Source organism: Grammomys surdaster, unplaced genomic scaffold, assembly GCF_004785775.1.
Source record: "Grammomys surdaster isolate TR1022 unplaced genomic scaffold, NIH_TR_1.0 125863, whole genome shotgun sequence".
Taxonomy (NCBI): Eukaryota; Metazoa; Chordata; class Mammalia; order Rodentia; family Muridae; genus Grammomys; species Grammomys surdaster.
This window is the reverse complement of record NW_021620689.1, coordinates 3426650-3444354: the sequence shown is the minus strand read 5'-3', so window position 1 is coordinate 3444354 and position 17705 is coordinate 3426650. Positions and strand designations below refer to the sequence as shown.

Genomic DNA, 17705 nt, shown 5'->3' with positions numbered 1-17705 from the left:
TGTGTGTGTGTGTGTGCTGTGTGTGTGTGTGAGTGTGTGTTGTGTGTGTGTGTGTGCTGTGTGTGTGTGCATGTGCTGTGTGTGTGCTGCGTGTGCTCTGTGTGTGTGTGTGTGTGCTCTGTGTGTGTGTGTGTGTGCTGTGTGTGTGTGCTGTGTGTGTGTGTGCTGTGTGTGTGTGTGCATGTGCTGTGTGTGTGTTATACCTGACAACCATCTTCATGGCATGTGTATGCATTCTCTGTCTCTCCCACTAGAAGCTCATCTCCCAAAGGACACAGGCAGTGTGACTGCCCCCACAACTGGAACCATGAGCCAGGCCTCCTGGCGCATAGTAGGTACTGCACGACTACTTGTGGGAGGAATGGATGAATGAGTGAGTGAGTGAGTGAGTGAAGAAATGAAGAGACAAATGAAGTGACCCTGAGGTCAGTGATGAGAAAGGATCTCTGGCCGCAGAGCTGGTAGGGGCAGAGGGAGAGCACGGCCAGTCTCTAATGCTCACACACTCTCGCTCTTTCATACCCGGCCACCGTTCATTGCTGTCCCTGCCCTTGGCCATCGGAGGCCTCGGGGATAAAAGCTCCTGGGCTGGGAAAGGGATCAGTGTGTGTGCTGATGGCTCCGTGTGGTCCTGCCTGGACTCTGCCTGTTAGTGCTGTTTGTGCCTCAGTTTCCCCATCCAGAACAAAGCCACCTGCCTGACCACTGACATGAGCTGAGCAGGTCCTTTTTGCCTCCTTCTGCCCTTGGGAAGGAGAGGAGAGCCTGAGGCCACCCAGCCAGGGACGGGGCATCGAGCAAGCATGTTCCTCTGAAACAGATCCAATATGATCAGGGCTTGGTGGGGGGGGGGGGCATCTCGTTTTCCTGATACTATCACTCAGATGCCTGGAAGAAACAGACCACAGAAAGAAGGACACGTCGGCAGGGACAAGCAGGGACTAAGCACAGGTCTGGGAACCGGTGAGAGTCAGGGTCTGGGGCTGTGAGTACCAGCTTAGCTCCAGGCTCTCCATTCTCTGAGCACAGGGACACTAGGGACAGGAATCTGCTGTCACATCTGCTCCACAAGGTCACAGCCTTGACACCACTGGGATGCTGGTTCCAGAACTCTGACCTTCAGGATCAGCCTGGCTTGCTAACAGAACAGCATCTGGTTATGTGTCTGACACACAGGCTCCAATAATCACCAGGTAAACAGTCATTCTAAGATGGACACAGTTGCTCACACCTTTAATCCCACTACTCAGAAGGCAGAGGCAGGTGAATCTCTGAGTTCAAGGCCAGCCTGGTCTATAGAGTGAGTTCCAGGACAGCAAGGGCTACAGAGAAACATTGTCTTGAAGAAAAAAAAAATCCATCTCTAGGTTTCAATGTACACAAGACACAGACACACAGGGCTGATTTATCTTCTTCTCCCAGCTACTTTCTTTCAACAGGATTTGCTGTTACTCTGAAGTCCTGGCTGGCTTTATATATATGATGTAGCTCAGGCCGGCCTTGAAGCTGTGACAATCCTCCTGTCTCAGCCTGAGTGTTGGGATTATAGTCATAACTTAACACGTGGAGCCACATAGAGATTTTACTGCTTCATGTGCAAGGCTGGGCTGTAGCTGGAAGGACTTGAGGTCAGTAGTGGCCTGGCTCTGGGTCACACTGGGGTGGACAGTGGCTGTGTCCTAGTTTACACTCTCAAGGGCGTGAGGTTGCTTTTCTGCTCCTGTTCATCTGTCAGTCAGTCAGATAACCTTGAGGACAGGTCACTAGGAATCCCATTTATTCATTTATTTTTAGACAGGGTCTCTCTATGTAGCTCTGGCTGGCCTGGAACTCAGAGGCCCCCCAGCCTCTGCCTCCTCAGTGCTGTAATTAAAGGTGTGTGTCACCATGCCAGGTCTAGGAGTCCCATTTAAAAGGACAGATTTAGGCTCAGAGACAACAAGGGACTTCCCTAAAGTTGCCCAGCAACAGTTCCCACCAGAGCTGTTCATGTTGTGACCAGAGGAGGGGGGTGGGGTGCAGAACATGGGCTGGGTGGTGATTCATTCTGATCGGCAGCTCCTCTGGGGACATTCTTGGGCAAGTCTATCCTCTGCTTTTAGTCCTAAGCCCTGGGTCAGCCTGTCCTAAGGATGGAGAGACAGTTATAGCCCCACATGTGGTCTGTCCTAAGTCCCCACCCTGCCCTCTAAGCAGGAAAACAGTATGTCAATCCCTCCTGCCCTGTGCTTTCAGTCAGAAACACCAGCCTTCCCCCTGTGCTGGGCTCTACCCTACCTTGGCCACCACCAGCTATGGATGCGGAACAGAGGCTTGGGTGCTCTCTCTACCTGCCTTCAGGTAGGGAAAGGAGTGGCTGAGGATCCCATTGGGCTCCTCTGCCCACATCCTATCGAAAGCTCTCCCCATCTGGGAGAGAGTATCACCAACTCGAGCATCGGAGGTAGAGCTATGAAGTCCAAGTATCTTCTGGGCTATTTCAGGGCAGTCCCTGCCTCTCTGTGCCTCCCTCCTCTCCCCTGGGTAATGGGAGTGGAGACTGGATGGTCACCTGCTGCTAGGAGGATTAGATATGCCCGGCTTGGCTGGTGGCCATGGCAGGGTCCTTTCCCTGGTCTCAGCTCAAGCTGGGTATTCAAACCTGCCCAAGTCAATAGCCATAGACATCAGCAGAGCAGGTGGAGATCTAACCCACAGTGAGGAAAACCTCCGGAAAAGTATCTTTCAGACTTTTAGAATTTGGGGCTGGAGAGATGTCTCAGCACTCCCTGCTTGTAACTTCCTATAACTTTTGACTCCAGTCCTAAAGGATCTGACACCCTCTTCTGCCCCCATGAGGCACTTCGTGCACTTGGTACACATACATACAGGCAGAAAAAAACTCCAACACATAAAAGATTTTTTTTTTTAATTTTAAAGGTGGGGGATGTAGCTGGAGAGATGGCTCAGGAGCTACTCGTTTCCCTACCTGAAGGCAGGTAGAGAGGGCACCCAAACCTCTGTTCTCCATCCTTAGCTGGTGGTAGCCAACGTAGGGTGGAGCCCAGCACAGGAGGAAGATGGGTGTTTGGGACAGGGCAGAAGGGACCTACATATTGTCTTCTGCTTAGAGGGCAGGGTGGTTTCTTATTGCAGACCACATGTGGGGCTGTAACTGCTTCTCCATCCTTAGGATCTTCTTAGAACCTGGATTTGATTTTCCAGCACCCTCCATGGCTGTTCACAACCATCTGTGACTCCAGTTTTAGGGCATCTGATGCTCTTGTTAGTCTCTGCCAGCACTTGGTATGAATGTGGTGCACAGACATACATGCAGGTAAAACACTCATACATGTAAGTAAAAAAAAAGACATAAAAGACTAGCAGGAGAAAGTGGTCCTGATGTCTAGCGATACCTGGAGAAAGGAGGAGCCACTCTTTGGGAGAACGGACTCACCGCTGCCCCTTGGGTCATTCACTGGCCTGAACACACTACTCTCCATGCCAGGCCAAGGTCCAGCCGCTGGGGCCCAGGCCCACAAGGCTACAGTCATGTCTGAGTCTGTCCACTCCACCTCCTGACACTGCACCCCACCCACCCACTTCCTACTGCACAGAAAGAGCCTGCTGTCCGGGCACGAGGGTCAGCTCTGGTCACTTTGATATGACCACAGGTTTCCACACTGAACTTTGTCCCTTTTTTCAGGGCTGCGTTTATCACAGTGACAGCACCACGGCCTCTGTTTACTCATCAGTCTGCCCAGGACTGTCTTCCGGTGCCACCTAGGGGACCTAGACATCGCCAGGTCCCAACTTCTGGGTGCCTTGGTGGGCGAAGACCCTGAGCATCGACTGACACTCAGGCCTTCCAATCCCGACCCCTTGTAGTTGTCTCTTCCCTTGGTTTTACTGAACCATGGCTCCCTCCTGTCCCAGGGGTCTTATATTAGTCGAAGACATCATTTCCAGACAGGCGGCCACGCGCACGGCCACCCCCTCCTCCCCACACCGCCCCATCCGGATCCCTGATGCCTTTCCTGCACTCACCCATGTTGACGAAGCTCATGACCAGGTCGGCACGGCCCAAGTGAGCTTGCGGTGGCCCAGCGTCATCGTCGTCCGTCATGGCGTGATACAAGTCCAGCATGAAGAGGGGCGCAGACGCTGGCTGCCGGGCAGCGGCGGGTGGTGCACGGGGTCGGGGCCGCCCGGGCAGCCCGAGCACTGCCAGGATTTCGCGCTGCATGTCGCGGCGTTCCCGCGCTCCTAGGCGACGCTGGGGACAGGTGTGCGGGGGACGTGGGCCATGGCCGCCTCCCAGAGCGCACAGAGCAAGGCTCAATAACCAGAGTGGCCCGGGACGCACAGCCATTTCGGACTTTCAGCGGGCGCGCATCCACCGGTAGCTGGCCTGGCTCGGGCGCGACGCCCCGACGGGGAGGACCAGAAGGCGCAGTGGATCCCCTGAGCTCGCACCTGTCGCGGGCAGCTCTGCAGTGACTGGGCACTAAGCGCTCGGCAGGCGTCTGCTGCGCCCGTAGGTCCCTCAGAGCAACGTGTGCTCTCACCGCACTGATCCACGAGTGTCTGGAGGAGGACCTCGGTAGCAGCTCAGAGCCGCGAGCACTCTTCCTCGGCCCCGCCCCTGCCCGGACCAGCCAATGGTGACTCGGGGGCGGGTCCGAGTGCGGAGAGACGCCGGGGATGGTCTGCGCAACCACTGGTGCGCTAAGTGGTGGGAGCCGCCTGGTGTACCGGTAGGTGGGTACGGACGGGCTGGAGAGAGACCTTTAAGGGTGTCCTAGGTCCCCATCCAGCTTCCGGGGCGCATACCTGGCTCCACGAGGAGACATTGGGGTCTCTGAAGCAGCCGCTCGCGCCCTGGACGCGGATGGAATCCTGAGTCCCCGGTCAGCGGTGGGACCCGCAGCGACGCCCTTCTCTGGGAGTCTCTTCATGCGCCCCTAGTTCCGGCCGTCGGGGCTGGGCGGGTGCCCGCAGTGCAGCGAGGGTGGGGCACATTCCATTGCCAGCAGTAACCAGGGCCCAGCCCCCGCTACTCCTTGGGGTCAGACTCCTTCTCCGCCGGGCGGATCCCGCTGTAGAATCCAACCCGAGATGGGCTCTGAGCCATCCGAAAGAGGACCACCTTTGCTTATCTCATTTGTGACAGCTCTCAGAGGCTTTCAAGAAAGGGACCTTGCAAAAACTTCCTGACTGATTCTGCTCCTTTATGCAGTCCCGCCTCCCAAGGCGGCTGCCACAGCACTGACACTGACAATAAAGGTGTTGATGTGGCTCAAGTGGGGCAGCGAATGAGCTCCCCAAAGGCTGGAAGGAATTGAACGGGAAAGTTGGAAGTCAGCGGGAGGAAAGAACGCAGCAGGCGGAATGGCTGTCAAGGCTGGGCGTGTCATAATGACAGGTAACAGGGCTTCCAGAGTATTCGTGTGTAAAGCCATTATGGGCATACAGCTGCCTCTCTTTTCCTTTTTTTCTTCCTTTTTTTTCCTCTTTCTTAACTTACACAAAGCAATTTATTAACAAAATAATTTTGAGAAGTCCTGTTCACAGACCACGATGAACCCCCTTCCTTCTAGTGCTGTCACAAGGGATGGGACAACCTGCCCAATCTTCACATCCCTGAACAAGTAAAAGTGCTGAGGGTTGACTGGGCTCCAGATCCAGGGCGCTTGGTTCTGTTTCCTCCTGCGGTCTGGAGTTCGATATGCAGGGCAATCCCGCCCAGCTCCTTGCACCTCTGGTCCACATCGGTAAAACGGACAAAGGTATCATTGAAGGATGTAAAGATACAGTAGACACCAAATACATTCTCTCCTTCAGCCACTTGAGGTCCAAGGCTGATGGCTAGTTCCTCCTTTCCTTCCCCTTGGAAGGTGCTATTTCTGAATGTCATCTCCAGACTCCGATACCAGGCCTGCCCTGCTCTGAGACAGGTTCTCACTATGTAGCATTGTGACCTGGAACTTGACCTATAGAACAAGCTGGCCTCAAACTCATAGATATGCCTGCCTATCCCTGCCTCTATTATAGATTATGGAATGTGCTACTGTACTACTGTGCCCACAAACGCTTTTCTTTCTTTTCTCCTTTCTTCCTTCCTTCCTTCCTTCCTTCCTTCCTTCCTTCCTTCCTTTCTTTCTTTCTTTCTTTCTTTCTTTCTTTCTTTCTTTCTTTCTTTCTTTCTTTCTTTCTTTCTTTCTTTCTAACAAACGGGAAAGCTGAAGGTTAAGCACTTTACACAGTGCAATTGGAGAGCTGAGGTGGAGGGTGGGTGTTGGAGAGGCTTCCAGGAGAGAGACCATATAGGCCCTGCAGGTGGGTCTGGCCAACCAATTAAGGATTCTCTAGTGTGCATTCAAAATAAAAATCCAAATAAATGTATAACGCCTGCCAAAATCATGCTGGTATGATCCTTTTGAAGTTTTATTTTTTCTTAAATGTGTGCACCTCCTGTGTGCAAGTGTCCTCTGAGGCCAGAAGAGGGCAATGGGCCCCCTGGGGTTGGAATTACAGCCCATTGTGAGCCACCTGATGCTCTGGAGAACCCATATTTCTCTAGCCTTGTTTCAAAGCTTCAAGTATCAACTCAGCCCTTCAAGTAATCATGTTTAGTCTGTCTTTATCCAACAGGTCAATTTCTATACTGCTTCAAAGCCACCGTTAAGACACAAAGCTGTAGAGAGAATCTCCTATAAGCATCATTGATCAATAAAATTGGTGGCCTATAGCTTAGGCAAGAAATAGGAGGTGGGACATCCTTAGGCAGAAAGGATTCTGGGATAGTGCCAGGTACAGGAGATTCTCCCAAGAAGATGTGAGGAGATGGATGTCACCTGAGCACAGGTAACCAGCCACATGGCAGAATGTAGATTGGAATAACTGAGTTATTTGAAGTTATGATCTAGTCAGAGAAGAGCCTAGCTGTATGGCCAAGGTATTTGTAAATATTTTTTGAGTCCGAGTCTTTTTTTTTGTTTGTTTGTTTGTTTTTTGTTTTGTTTTTCGAGACAGGGTTTCTCTGTGTAGCCCTGGCTGTCCTGGAACTCACTCTGTAGACCAGGCTGGCCTCAAACTCAGAAATCCGCCTGCCTCTGCGTCCCAAGTGCTGGGATTAAAGGCGTGTGCCACCACCGCCCGGCGTGAGTCTGAGTCTTATTTCTGGGATCATGGGGCTGGGAGGAAGACCCAGAGTGAACTTCAACACAGAACAACTATAGGTGCAGGAAGATGGATGTAAATTCAAACCAGAATAGTTTACATAGTTCAAGACAGCCAGGACTAGCTTCATAGCTACAGTTATACCTTGTCTCAAAACAAAAACAAAACAAACAGAACAAGGAGGAGGGGGAGGGAGAGAGGGAAGAGGAGGGGGAAGGGGGATAGAACAGAAAGAAGGAAGAAAGGGGGGAAATGTTGGCCTTTTATTTATTAAAAAAATCATTTTGAGAAGTTATTGCTGCCAAGTAGCCTTTGCAACTGCCCTAGTTGAGGCTAGAGCTAGAATGCTGGGGGAAGTGTGGGTAGGAGGGAGGGAGACAAGTCCGGGGCTGGCACTGGAGTCAGACATAGTAATAGGGAAAGGGGCTGACGATAATTCTCTAATAGTGATGGGGTGAAAGTTGTGGGGCTGAATTCATAGGGCTTGATGACAGAAGTTAGATGTTGTCCACATCATTTGTGTTCAGGAGCGCTCGCGTCTCCTGCCCACAGCTCTGCCCCACCGTCCCCGGCTCCCAGCCCCTCTGGACCCTGGGTACCCACTGCACCAGCCTCCACATCATACCACCGAGAACCTCCCACTCCACCTGTAGTTCTCAAGTTGCATTCTAGGCTATCCTGGGCTACCAGACTACCAGCATGGGGCCAGTTCTTAGGGTTGAAACATTCATGTCAGCTTAGGAGCTAGCCACTTACTCTATCCACAGTGCTTCCTATTCCTATAAACTGAAACCCGGCTTAGCCAGTCACCCAAGAGCCTGCATCCAGAATTCAATTTGGCAACTGTCATGGTGGGCTGCTCTGTACTGAGCCTGAACCAAGACTTCACCTTTTGAGCAGTCCTCACTCTAATGGCATTGACCATCTGTGAACTTGGTCATTTCCAAAAGCAGAAGGAAAGCTGCATCCCTAGAGGATCTAGTGAAGTTTCTAGAAGGGCAGAGGATTGGTGCCAGGAAGAGGAGGTAGGTTCCTGTGAGTAGAACCCTGGAACAGCAGAAAGACTAAGGTGGCTAAAGCTTCTTGAAGAAGATAGTGTCAAAACCTGAGCTTTCTGGCTCACCTGCTCACTATGACTTTGCTAAGTTACTGAACTTTCTTATCCATAGGGGACTCAAGATCATAGAATTGGGATTTATATTGAGGTATACCTAGAAATGCAAGTTCTCTATAATGTATAGAATGCTGGAAAGCATGCCATAAATATTAGCTGTTGATGTATCATTTATCTCAGATGTGTGTGGACATGCATGTGCATGTCATATGTGTGGATTTCTTACCATGTGGGCTCTGGGTTGAGCTCAGGTCATTCTTAGCCTTGGTGGTAAGCATCTTTACATGCTGATCGTCTCACTGCCATCAAACATGGATTTTTTTGAATCACATCTCAGGACTATTATTATGAGGGAAGAGACTTGTGTAGAGGTTAGATGATAATTTTGTGGAATCTGTTCTCAACGTTTTTGTGGGTTCTGGGGATTAAGGGCAGGTCTCCTCCAGGCTTGTGTGGTCAGCACCTTTACTGCCCTTGTCAGCCACTGTGTATTTTAAGCCTTGCATTGCTATTTTGTGTGTGTGTGTGTTTTGTTTTTCGAGACAGGGTTTCTCTGTGGAGCCCTGGCTGTCCTGGGAACTCATTCTGTAGACCAGGCTGGCCTTGAACTCAGAAACCCACCTGCCTCTGCCTCCCAAGTGCTGTGATTAAAGGCGTACACCACCACTGCCCGGCTTAAGCCTTTATCTAGCCTGTTTCCTGTGTCTACACAGATTCCTGTTGAATGGAAGCTTTTTGTGGAGCCACCACCAGGCAAACTTTTGTTTTTAAGATTTAATTGTGTGTGTGCAGGAGTGTCTATGTCCTTAGAAGCCAGAGGCATTGGTCTTTTCACCCTCCATGGGTGCTGGGATCTTAGCTCAAGGCCTGCCTATAAGAACAGTACATGTTTTTAACACCCCACCCCTCCAGCCATATCTCCAGGTATCTCTCACCCCTGCCTGACAGATGAGCTTTGTCGAACACTTAGAACCTAAATTTCCTGGGAAGAAAGTAAGAGCAAGTAGTGCCCTCATAAATATGGGCATCAGCCAGTCCTGCCATGCTCCTGTAGCTGGGCACCTGGAAGCAGGTGAAAGAACTATCAAAAAAAAAAAAAAAAAAAAACAAACCCACTATTCTACACTAAGTTCTCATAGAACTTAAGAATAAGGTTTTTAATGAAAAATAAATTTATTTAAATTATGTACAAACTAAGGTGGTTGTGGTGGCACAGGCCTTTAATCCCAGCAGAGGCAGGCGGATCTCAATGAGTTCAGAGGCCAGCCTAGTTTACAGCGAGTTCCGGGACAGCCAAGGCTACATGGAAAGACCTTGTCTCAAAACAAGACAAGTAGGTGTGTGTCACATGTAGGTATGTACATGTGAGTGCAGATGCCTATAGAGACTGTCTGATAATGGTGCTGGGAACTAAATCCAAGTTCTTTGGAAAAGTAGCGAATGCTCTTTTCTCTGCGTAGCTCTGGCTATCCTGGAACTCACTCTGAAGACCAGAACTCAGATATGTGCGTGCCTCTGCCTCCCTAGTGCTGGGATTGAAGGTGTGCACCACTGTTATCCAGTGTAAATGCTCTTAACACGTCTCCAGCCCCAAATATTTATTTTTAATTATAAGTATGTGTAGCATGTGGGTATGTGCATGTGTGCACAGGTATCTATGGAGGTCAGAAGATTCCCTGGAGCTGGAGTTACAGGTGGTTGTATACCACCAGGGGTGTTGGGAACTGAAAAGGTCTTCTGCAAGGGTAGCAAGAGCTCTTAACTGCTGAGCCAACTCTCCAGTGGCAAGAGCCCACCATGGCTTCATACTGTGATCTTGTGCACACACCTGCCTTTCCACCTATAAAAAAAAAAGGAGAATAGACTGCCTTCCAGAATTGAGACCAGATGTCCAGTGGGCTTAACTTCACCTATTTGTCTTCCCCAATAATTAGGTACTGTTTTCCTGCACAAGTCTGGAAACTAGCAAGAGGGCCTCAGGGCAGCCATTCCCTCTGCCCTCATCCACTGTAGACTATGACAAGAGGGTGCATGGCAAACTAGTAAGTTCGAGAACAGCAAAGGCAATGATGGCTCCTGAAATGTACAAACTGCATGACATTCTGTCCAGGTAACCAGCAGGCAACATGCATCATCTGGCCACAAAACACTTGTGAGAAGGGGCAGTTCTGTCTATACTCACCCATCTCCCATGTAACCCGCCCTGAATCAGCTCTTTACAGTGCCATCTGGTGAGCTAGTTTATCAGAATAAGGTTCTTTCCATGATTTGGCTTTGCCTGTCCATTTGTTTGCATCCTATATACAGTGGTTTCAAGGTTAACAGGGTAACTAGTCTGGCTGTGAACTTCTATCATCTGACAGAAATTTCAGCATACCGTGGGAAGTCTGTGCATCCCAAGGTAAATTCCTCACACATCTGTTGAATCATGTAGGTAGACAGGATCCCTTCCCTATATATTTGTGTGAGAACATCCTGCTTCTCTGGTGCCTCGTTAAAATTAACAAGGGTAAGATAAAGAAAAAAAAGTAATGAGTTCTATGATTTTTTTTTCCATCAAGAAAACTCTTAGTTGAATGATGTATTAAATACTACAACATTTTCATACTTCAGCGGTAACATTTAAATATAAAGTGTGGTTCAGAATAAAGCCAGGAATTACAAAACATTTGTTACTGCAAGCAATTTTAATACAAAAGTGTCTTGTTTTTAAACAGTTCATTGGTAGAGCTTCAGTTTCTGCCTCAATTAAAACCAATTGAGATAATCACACAGCAACATGGTCAGAGCTGACAAGGGACAGCAGCTAAAAAACAGGAGCCCCAGACAGCCCCTCTGTGGTCGCTTGGTCAGCTGACTTTATTACACACAAAAAGACGGAAGCAAACGGGACTGGTGAACAGGTGTGCTGGTGAACTCCGTTAAAGGATGAGCAAGTGTTTGTCTTAGGTCCGCATTTCAAAACGGGCTTATGGAATTCATTCCTCAGTTTATGGGAGGTTGATCGACCATTTAAATAAATAGGAAAAAAAAGCAGATAAACAAATCTGTAATTCACAGTGCCACCAAGGAGTCCCCCTCACCAGGGGCCTGGGGCCTGGTGAGTACAGGAGTCACTGAGGGCTAGGTTGGACAGTTAGTTACAAATCAGTTTAAAACCCCAATGTTCTGAAGTTTCCTTTTACCCCTGAATCCTAGCAGCTATGCGCCCTTTAACGCCCAGTACTGAGACATTATTTTAAGACAGTATTGCAATGAACTATTTGCTGTATCATGTGCAAAAGCTATCTAGATGAGGTTCTGTCTCTTCAGCTAAAATTACACAACAGGAAAACAGTGGAAATGCAATCTTAAGTGTCCTCTCCTTAATTCTTGCTAATTGAGGTGTCTGTGATTTAGAAAGAAGAGTTCCTTAAACATTGCGGAATTCTGAATTTTTTAATATAATTTATCTTGCTGATATAGCAAGTCAAGTTTATAAAGAAGATGTATTTAGGAATAATCCTAAAAGATAAAGCAGGTTTATAAGCCTGCACCACATGAAGCCCTATTTAGAGGCTTTTCTTCTTAATACACATTTGCATCTTGACCTTTTGTTTTCCTCAAATATTTCATCTCTGGGCCCTATCTGTTACAGGGTTACCAGGAGGCAAATTTTATCTACATAAATATTCACATGAAAATAGTAACTTACAAAAAGGAAAAAAAAATAAGGCAGCTTCATAACACAATTATTCTTTTACAATTTTAACAATATAAGTTTTCCCGTTCAGAATAAATATACACCCAATGTATGGAGCAGGATTCAAAGTGGATAGTGGTGTGGGGTGCTTGTACAGTGTTATCGCTTGGGACATGGAGTCCTGGGGGAGGCAGTGGTGGTCTTCTTAGACATGGTTGGGATTTTGGAAGGTTTGGTGAGCCCTCTTCTGGAGCTGCCCTGGCCCCCTGCAGCGCTGCTCTCAGAAGTGTCTGAACAAGCTGACTGCGTCTCTAAAAGGTCAAAGTCAGAGGCGTCGCTTCCTCGACGGCTGCTGGCTCGACTCCCTGCCCGACTCCCTGCCCGACTCCCAGGACGGCTGGCAGACTTCTTAGGGTCTGGAATTTAAGAATTAAGCAGGAGACTTAATGGAGAAAACACTGAAATGGAAACACAAGTGACCAGGGCAGGGGGGCTGCAGCTAATAGCTCTTGATTCGCTGCATGGTCTTGGGGAAATCACAGCCGTTCTGGATCCACACATCATGACAGCAGATGAACCTTTCTGGTTTGTGAGGCTACCTACGTGATCTTGATTAGTAGCAGAAAGCAGGACCACCTTTCAAAGCTGCCCAGTCACCTTGACATGGGTGGGTGAACTGATGACGTTGTAGTGTTTGTGAGCAGATGCTAAAAGGAGATGCAGGTGGGGAGGGACAAGTCCCGGTTCCCAGGAGGAGTAGCAGTCAGTCACTCCACTTTCCTAGTTCACCAGCAGCCATGAAAGACATGGCAAACCAGGCAAGTTACTAACAAGCAGCTTGCTTTAGCTCAGGCTGGCCCCTTTCTTCCTTTTACTCAACTGCGATCATTTCTGATCCAAAACAAGGGCCCTAGTGTTTAGTGTAGGAGGACAGTTGTTGTGGTGACAAGAAAAAAGCAATGGCTGCCTAACAATCAGAAGTGCTCTTCCAGCAATGGCTCCTGCCTGAGAAGCTGATGCCTCCCAGGCTCAAAGCAGCTGGGTTATCCCTCCCACCCTCAGCCCAGGCATGGATACTTACCTGCCCGGTTAGTTTTGGCACCTGTGGAAGCTGGGGAAGAACTATTGCTGGTATCACCAGCAAGGGATGTTCGACTAGAATGAAAAGTTGGTGTTGGTCGTTTCAGCTTGCTGCCTGTTGATGAAATTACCTTAAAAATAACAAAAGATCTTATTTAGTTGATACAATCTTTGATAGGTATGTAATTGAATTGTCTATTTAAAAGGCTTTTTATAGATAACCATTTGATAAAGCAAATTAAAAAGTCCAGGAAAACAAAGATTTATTTACAAAATGTCCTAGATTGTGGATTTTTTTTTAATATTCTCAAAAAGAAGTTAAAGTCCAATTAAAGCTTCAGATAGTCGTCTAATGTCTTATCTCCTAGGAATGATAACCTACCTCCCAATGGCTGTCATCCTGCTGACACATTTCCCCAAGGAATGTGAGAACTTCTGGTAGTGAGCTACTCTGGTTACACATGAACACAGTGAGGGGTTATAAGAAGTAAAATCCAAATACCCTGTGTGCTGGGCCAGCAATCTAAAGCAGAGTCAGACACTCACCCACCTCCATTAAGCACACACAACAATTGTAGTCAAGATCTCTTTATGAGCCAGCCTGTATTTTCCCTCAGGAAATGAGGGATGAATCTCATCTCTCCGTTTCTGTCACACACCCTTCCTGTTCAGTGAACTGTCTGGGTCTCCTTGCTGTTTGTCCTACAGCTCAGGGAAGTCTTGTCCACTTGTTCTCAACTGAGCCCACACTGTCACTGTACAATAACCTTCCTCTCCAAACACATGCACAGCTTAGACCGTGTACTTTAGGGGCCATGTTGAGAGGGTACTCTTGTCAGAAAAGCCTCACCTCTCAGTACTACTTGAGGCTTTCTACTGCGTTTCCATTTTTAGGGCTAGTATTTTTCATTGCCTGACATTCGTATCTGCTTATTGCATCTGTCCCAGATTAAAGCATCAATTTAATAAAGGGAGTAACTTTTGTGTTACTGGTGTACCCTCACATCTTAGCACCTAAAACCATGTGGCAGAATGAGAGGACATCATACAGCCTTGCTGAATAACAATGCATAGACGCATGTCCTAACCTGAAGGAGTTGCACTTCATGACCGTTGTCACTGGGGAGAGCTACATTTCCTGATGTGATGTTTTTAATACCATAGATTTTATGTAGAGAAAGAATATTTTAAAGTCTGATTTAAAATATTACTTAAAACATGGAATATAATTCCAGTTTCTCTTTGAAGTAAGTTGGGTAGATTGTTTTCCAGAACTTTTAAGATGCTTACATAGATAGGAGAGGAAAGCTGCCTATCTCATTGTGCAGGCTGAACGTCTTCATGGAGGAAAAGCAAAAGCGACAGGAAGTGATTAACACTCAAGCAGGAACTCTCCAGTCACCCAGGAGGAGGAGCACCAGTTCCCAGAGTTACCCTAATCCTGAGCACTGTTGCCTGAGTCCACAGCTCTGGCGTCTCTGGGCTGGGGCTCTAAGTTAGGGGCCTGGCCTGGCCACAGGGCGCCAGTTGAGTAAATAATTTGAAATAAAAGATTACATTGTAAAGTAAAACAAAGAAGCCATCTCTCAGAGTCATATGCAATCTGTGTCACAGAGGGGAAAGCCAGGGAAAGCTGAGTCTTGGGCTCTCCACAGTGGTGCTGGCCGTGGGACGAGTCCAAAGCTGTCAGTTCACTCACAGCCACTAGACTAGCATGGCGTCTGTGCCCTTGTTTCTCCAACTGAAGCCTTGCCTGACTGAAGGCAACACTGTGCTTAGAGGTGTGAGAACCTAACGTTCCCTGCAGGCGCTGAGACATGCCAAGAATGCTGCTGTCAGACAAGCCTCTCTGCCTGGGTTTTCAGCTGTTTTCTTTTCCTTTTCTGAGACAGGCTCTCAATACACATCCCCCGTGGCCTTGATGTTATGACACACCTGCCCCAGTCTCCCAAGTGCTGCATTATAGGTGTGTGCCACAATACCATCCAAGTTTTGTTTCTCTAACACTGGTCTTCCAAAAGTGTCAAGGTATTTTAATGGCTGCATTTGGACATGCTTAACTGTTGGTATGTGCACTAAAATCAAAGCTATAGAAATCCAGGTGTCTAGGCCAAGGAACCAAGAAGTGGAACTGGAGCCCCAGAGCAGTGGTCACTAGTAGGGAAACTGCTTGGCTGAAATAGATAGCACCCATGCCTTGAGCCAACGTGGCAGCACCCACCACCCCGGGGAGGAATCTGGCAAATCATCCTCTTGTTCTAAACACATAGAACACTGGTGAACATGCGCTGTAGATTAATTTCAGGTGTTTATAACTCGTCTGTGTAGCTTACATTTGGAGACTCCAAGAGACCTAATTACAAGTAATATCAACAAATGAATGGCCAGGAATGACTGTTATCAATCATCCTGAACAAATGTCATGCTAAAAATTTATAAAGTTGTTAAACAATCTTGTTTTAGGCATCTCTTATTCATCTCCAATTTTGGTAAACCAGAGTTAGAAACTCCTGAAAACACTTAACCACTTGATCAATCAGCTGTGTCAGCAAGCAACCCAGAGATGGAAGAGACATTGGGCTCATGTCAGGTTCTTGGCATGAGTGAGGGCCTCTTCGTGACCATGTCTCACTCAGCAAAGTCATACTCTACCTCAGGGCTGAGTAGCTGGAGGTCAGGACAATGGCTGTCCTTGACATGGGTGCCAGCTTTACTGTTTACCAACCAGGGTTTGTCATAACAGCGAGAGAACTGAAGTGGAGTCTGTGAAACAGAAATCCAAAGGGAAGGGTAGGAACAATTGAAGAGGGAACAGAATGGTGCATAAATTGGGAACAGAAAAAAAAAAAAAGACACTAAATTTTAAAGAAACAAAAAACAAATAAAATACACACAAGTCTGATGAGCCCAGATGCAGCAGGTAGAAGGATCTCTTTTACCTGGAGCCCACTATGCCGCAAGCTCATCTGTCAGCTCCAGCTGCATGGACAGTACCTGGACTTCCCAAACCAGGAACTCTAACTCTGGAGAAGCCCAAACTCCTCCAACCAGGAGTAGGAAGACATAACTGTTTTGGATGTAATGGCCTGAACAGGCATTTTACTAATCACCTCAGCAGTGGTGATCTGTACACTCGGGGGGGTCTGGCACAGAGTTGCTCTGTATGTTTTTACGTTCTTTTTTCTGCTAGTCTTTTCAGAGGCTGCCCATGAATATCTATGAAGATGGGAACAGGGAGGGATGACATAAGGAGGCCCGCACATACCTTGGTCCCGCTGGCTGGGGTGGCTGGAGAAGAAGGCATGGACGTACAGCTGTGGTTACTCTGACTAGCACTTGAGCTGGAGCGGGTGGGAGAAGCTGCCCGGGAAGATGGTTTGGATCTTCGACCCCGTGACCGGAATGGAGTCATCCCCTGAGATGCCCCTTCTGGTAAGATGAATTTCTCTCTTAGTTCTATGTTAGTTCTGCCTCGTGCTAAAAGAGAACGAACAAATGGATGCGTGTTGTCAGTTATTAAAAATGTATCTTGGATGGTACAACAGCTGCTTGACCCATGAGAACAGTAAGCTGCGCATAGGTTTTATACCACCTATGGAGTCTTCAAAACCAGCTGTCATGTTCTGACCCAAAGCCAACACAATGGCTAAGATCCTAGCTTGCTTATAACAAGCAAGCCTGTGAACAGAGGACTATCCACTCTGCAGTCATGTTCGGGTTTTGCTGCTATCCCCTGGGGCAAGCAATCTGTAGCTGCTCAAGGAGACACAGATGCAATAGGACACACACCTCCAACCTTAAACTATTTTCTCTCTCATAGACATGTGTACTTTTTGCTGACATTTTGCAGGATATATGATAATAATATAGTGGAGAAAAGCACACAATGAAATCAAGATGCTTCCATCTGAATTCTGTCAATAACAAATCTAAAGCAAGAGGTTCAGGAAGCCGGATAGCAAGGATGAGGACAGTCTAAGAAGTAAACATGTAGGGAGAGAGAAAGATCAAGACCATGCACAAAACTGCGAGTGAGAATTTGTTAAGTAAAAAGCTGAAAGCAGTAGGAAGCCGAAGGAACAACTTCAAGTAGGAGACAAGGTCGCAGTGGAAAACTCTGGAGCAGGGCTGAAGGCCAAGTAAGTGCTGGCTTCTGGCTTTCTAGAGCTATAAGACCAGGATGTAAAATATGGATTTTTAGTCAGAGATATCAAGTACAGCCAGAACAAATATTAATGAAAAAGACACTGCTAACTTAAAAGAAATACTTCCTGTGGACCAGATCCTTTGGTTTCTCACTGACAATGCTCTGCAGTAACTGTGAACCTGTACATCCATTCCAGACTGCATCATTTTAAGAATATATTAAACACGTCTGGCAGAGGGTGGTAGAGTCATGACTGAGTACAAATTTGATGGTTTCCTTCTAAACAACCTGCCTTAGAAACAGCAGGGGACATAAAAGGAAACCCTGGAAGTTACAACTAGTTGTAGACAGCACATTTAAAATGGTTTATACCTCTGTAAAGGGCTAAAGGCAGGTGGTAGCATGAGCCAACCACTTCACAGGCTCAGGTAGGGAGAGTCTTTCAGCCCCTGAGTTTGAGACTAGCTTGGGCAAAAAGAGCAGAATTCTAACTCAACACACCCACCCACCCACCCACCCAC

General features: G+C 47.9%; 2 protein-coding genes across 4 annotated transcripts in view; both read right to left on the bottom strand.

Annotated features, from left to right (window-relative positions):
* The window catches only part of LOC114641016 (bone morphogenetic protein 8A), a 25821-nt gene extending 21285 nt beyond the window's left edge, over positions 1-4536 (bottom strand). The window contains exon 1 of the mRNA XM_028790123.1: positions 4027-4536. Coding sequence (XP_028645956.1) covers positions 4027-4351 — 325 coding nt within the window. The 5' untranslated portion in view covers positions 4352-4536. The remainder of the gene's footprint in view (positions 1-4026) is intronic.
* A 6338-nt stretch (positions 4537-10874) lies between these two features.
* Macf1 (microtubule actin crosslinking factor 1) overlaps positions 10875-17705 on the bottom strand; it is a 211707-nt gene continuing 204876 nt past the window's right edge. For 2 of the 3 annotated variants that reach the window (XM_028790128.1, XM_028790130.1), the window contains 3 exons: positions 16303-16514; positions 13039-13168; positions 12117-12373 (listed from right to left, as the gene is read on the bottom strand). In XM_028790128.1, the coding sequence (XP_028645961.1) occupies positions 12117-12373; positions 13039-13168; positions 16303-16514 (599 nt within the window). Of the gene's footprint in view, positions 12374-13038; positions 13169-16302; positions 16515-17705 lie in introns of all 3 variants that reach the window. The other variant, XM_028790129.1, reaches the window with a different exon arrangement.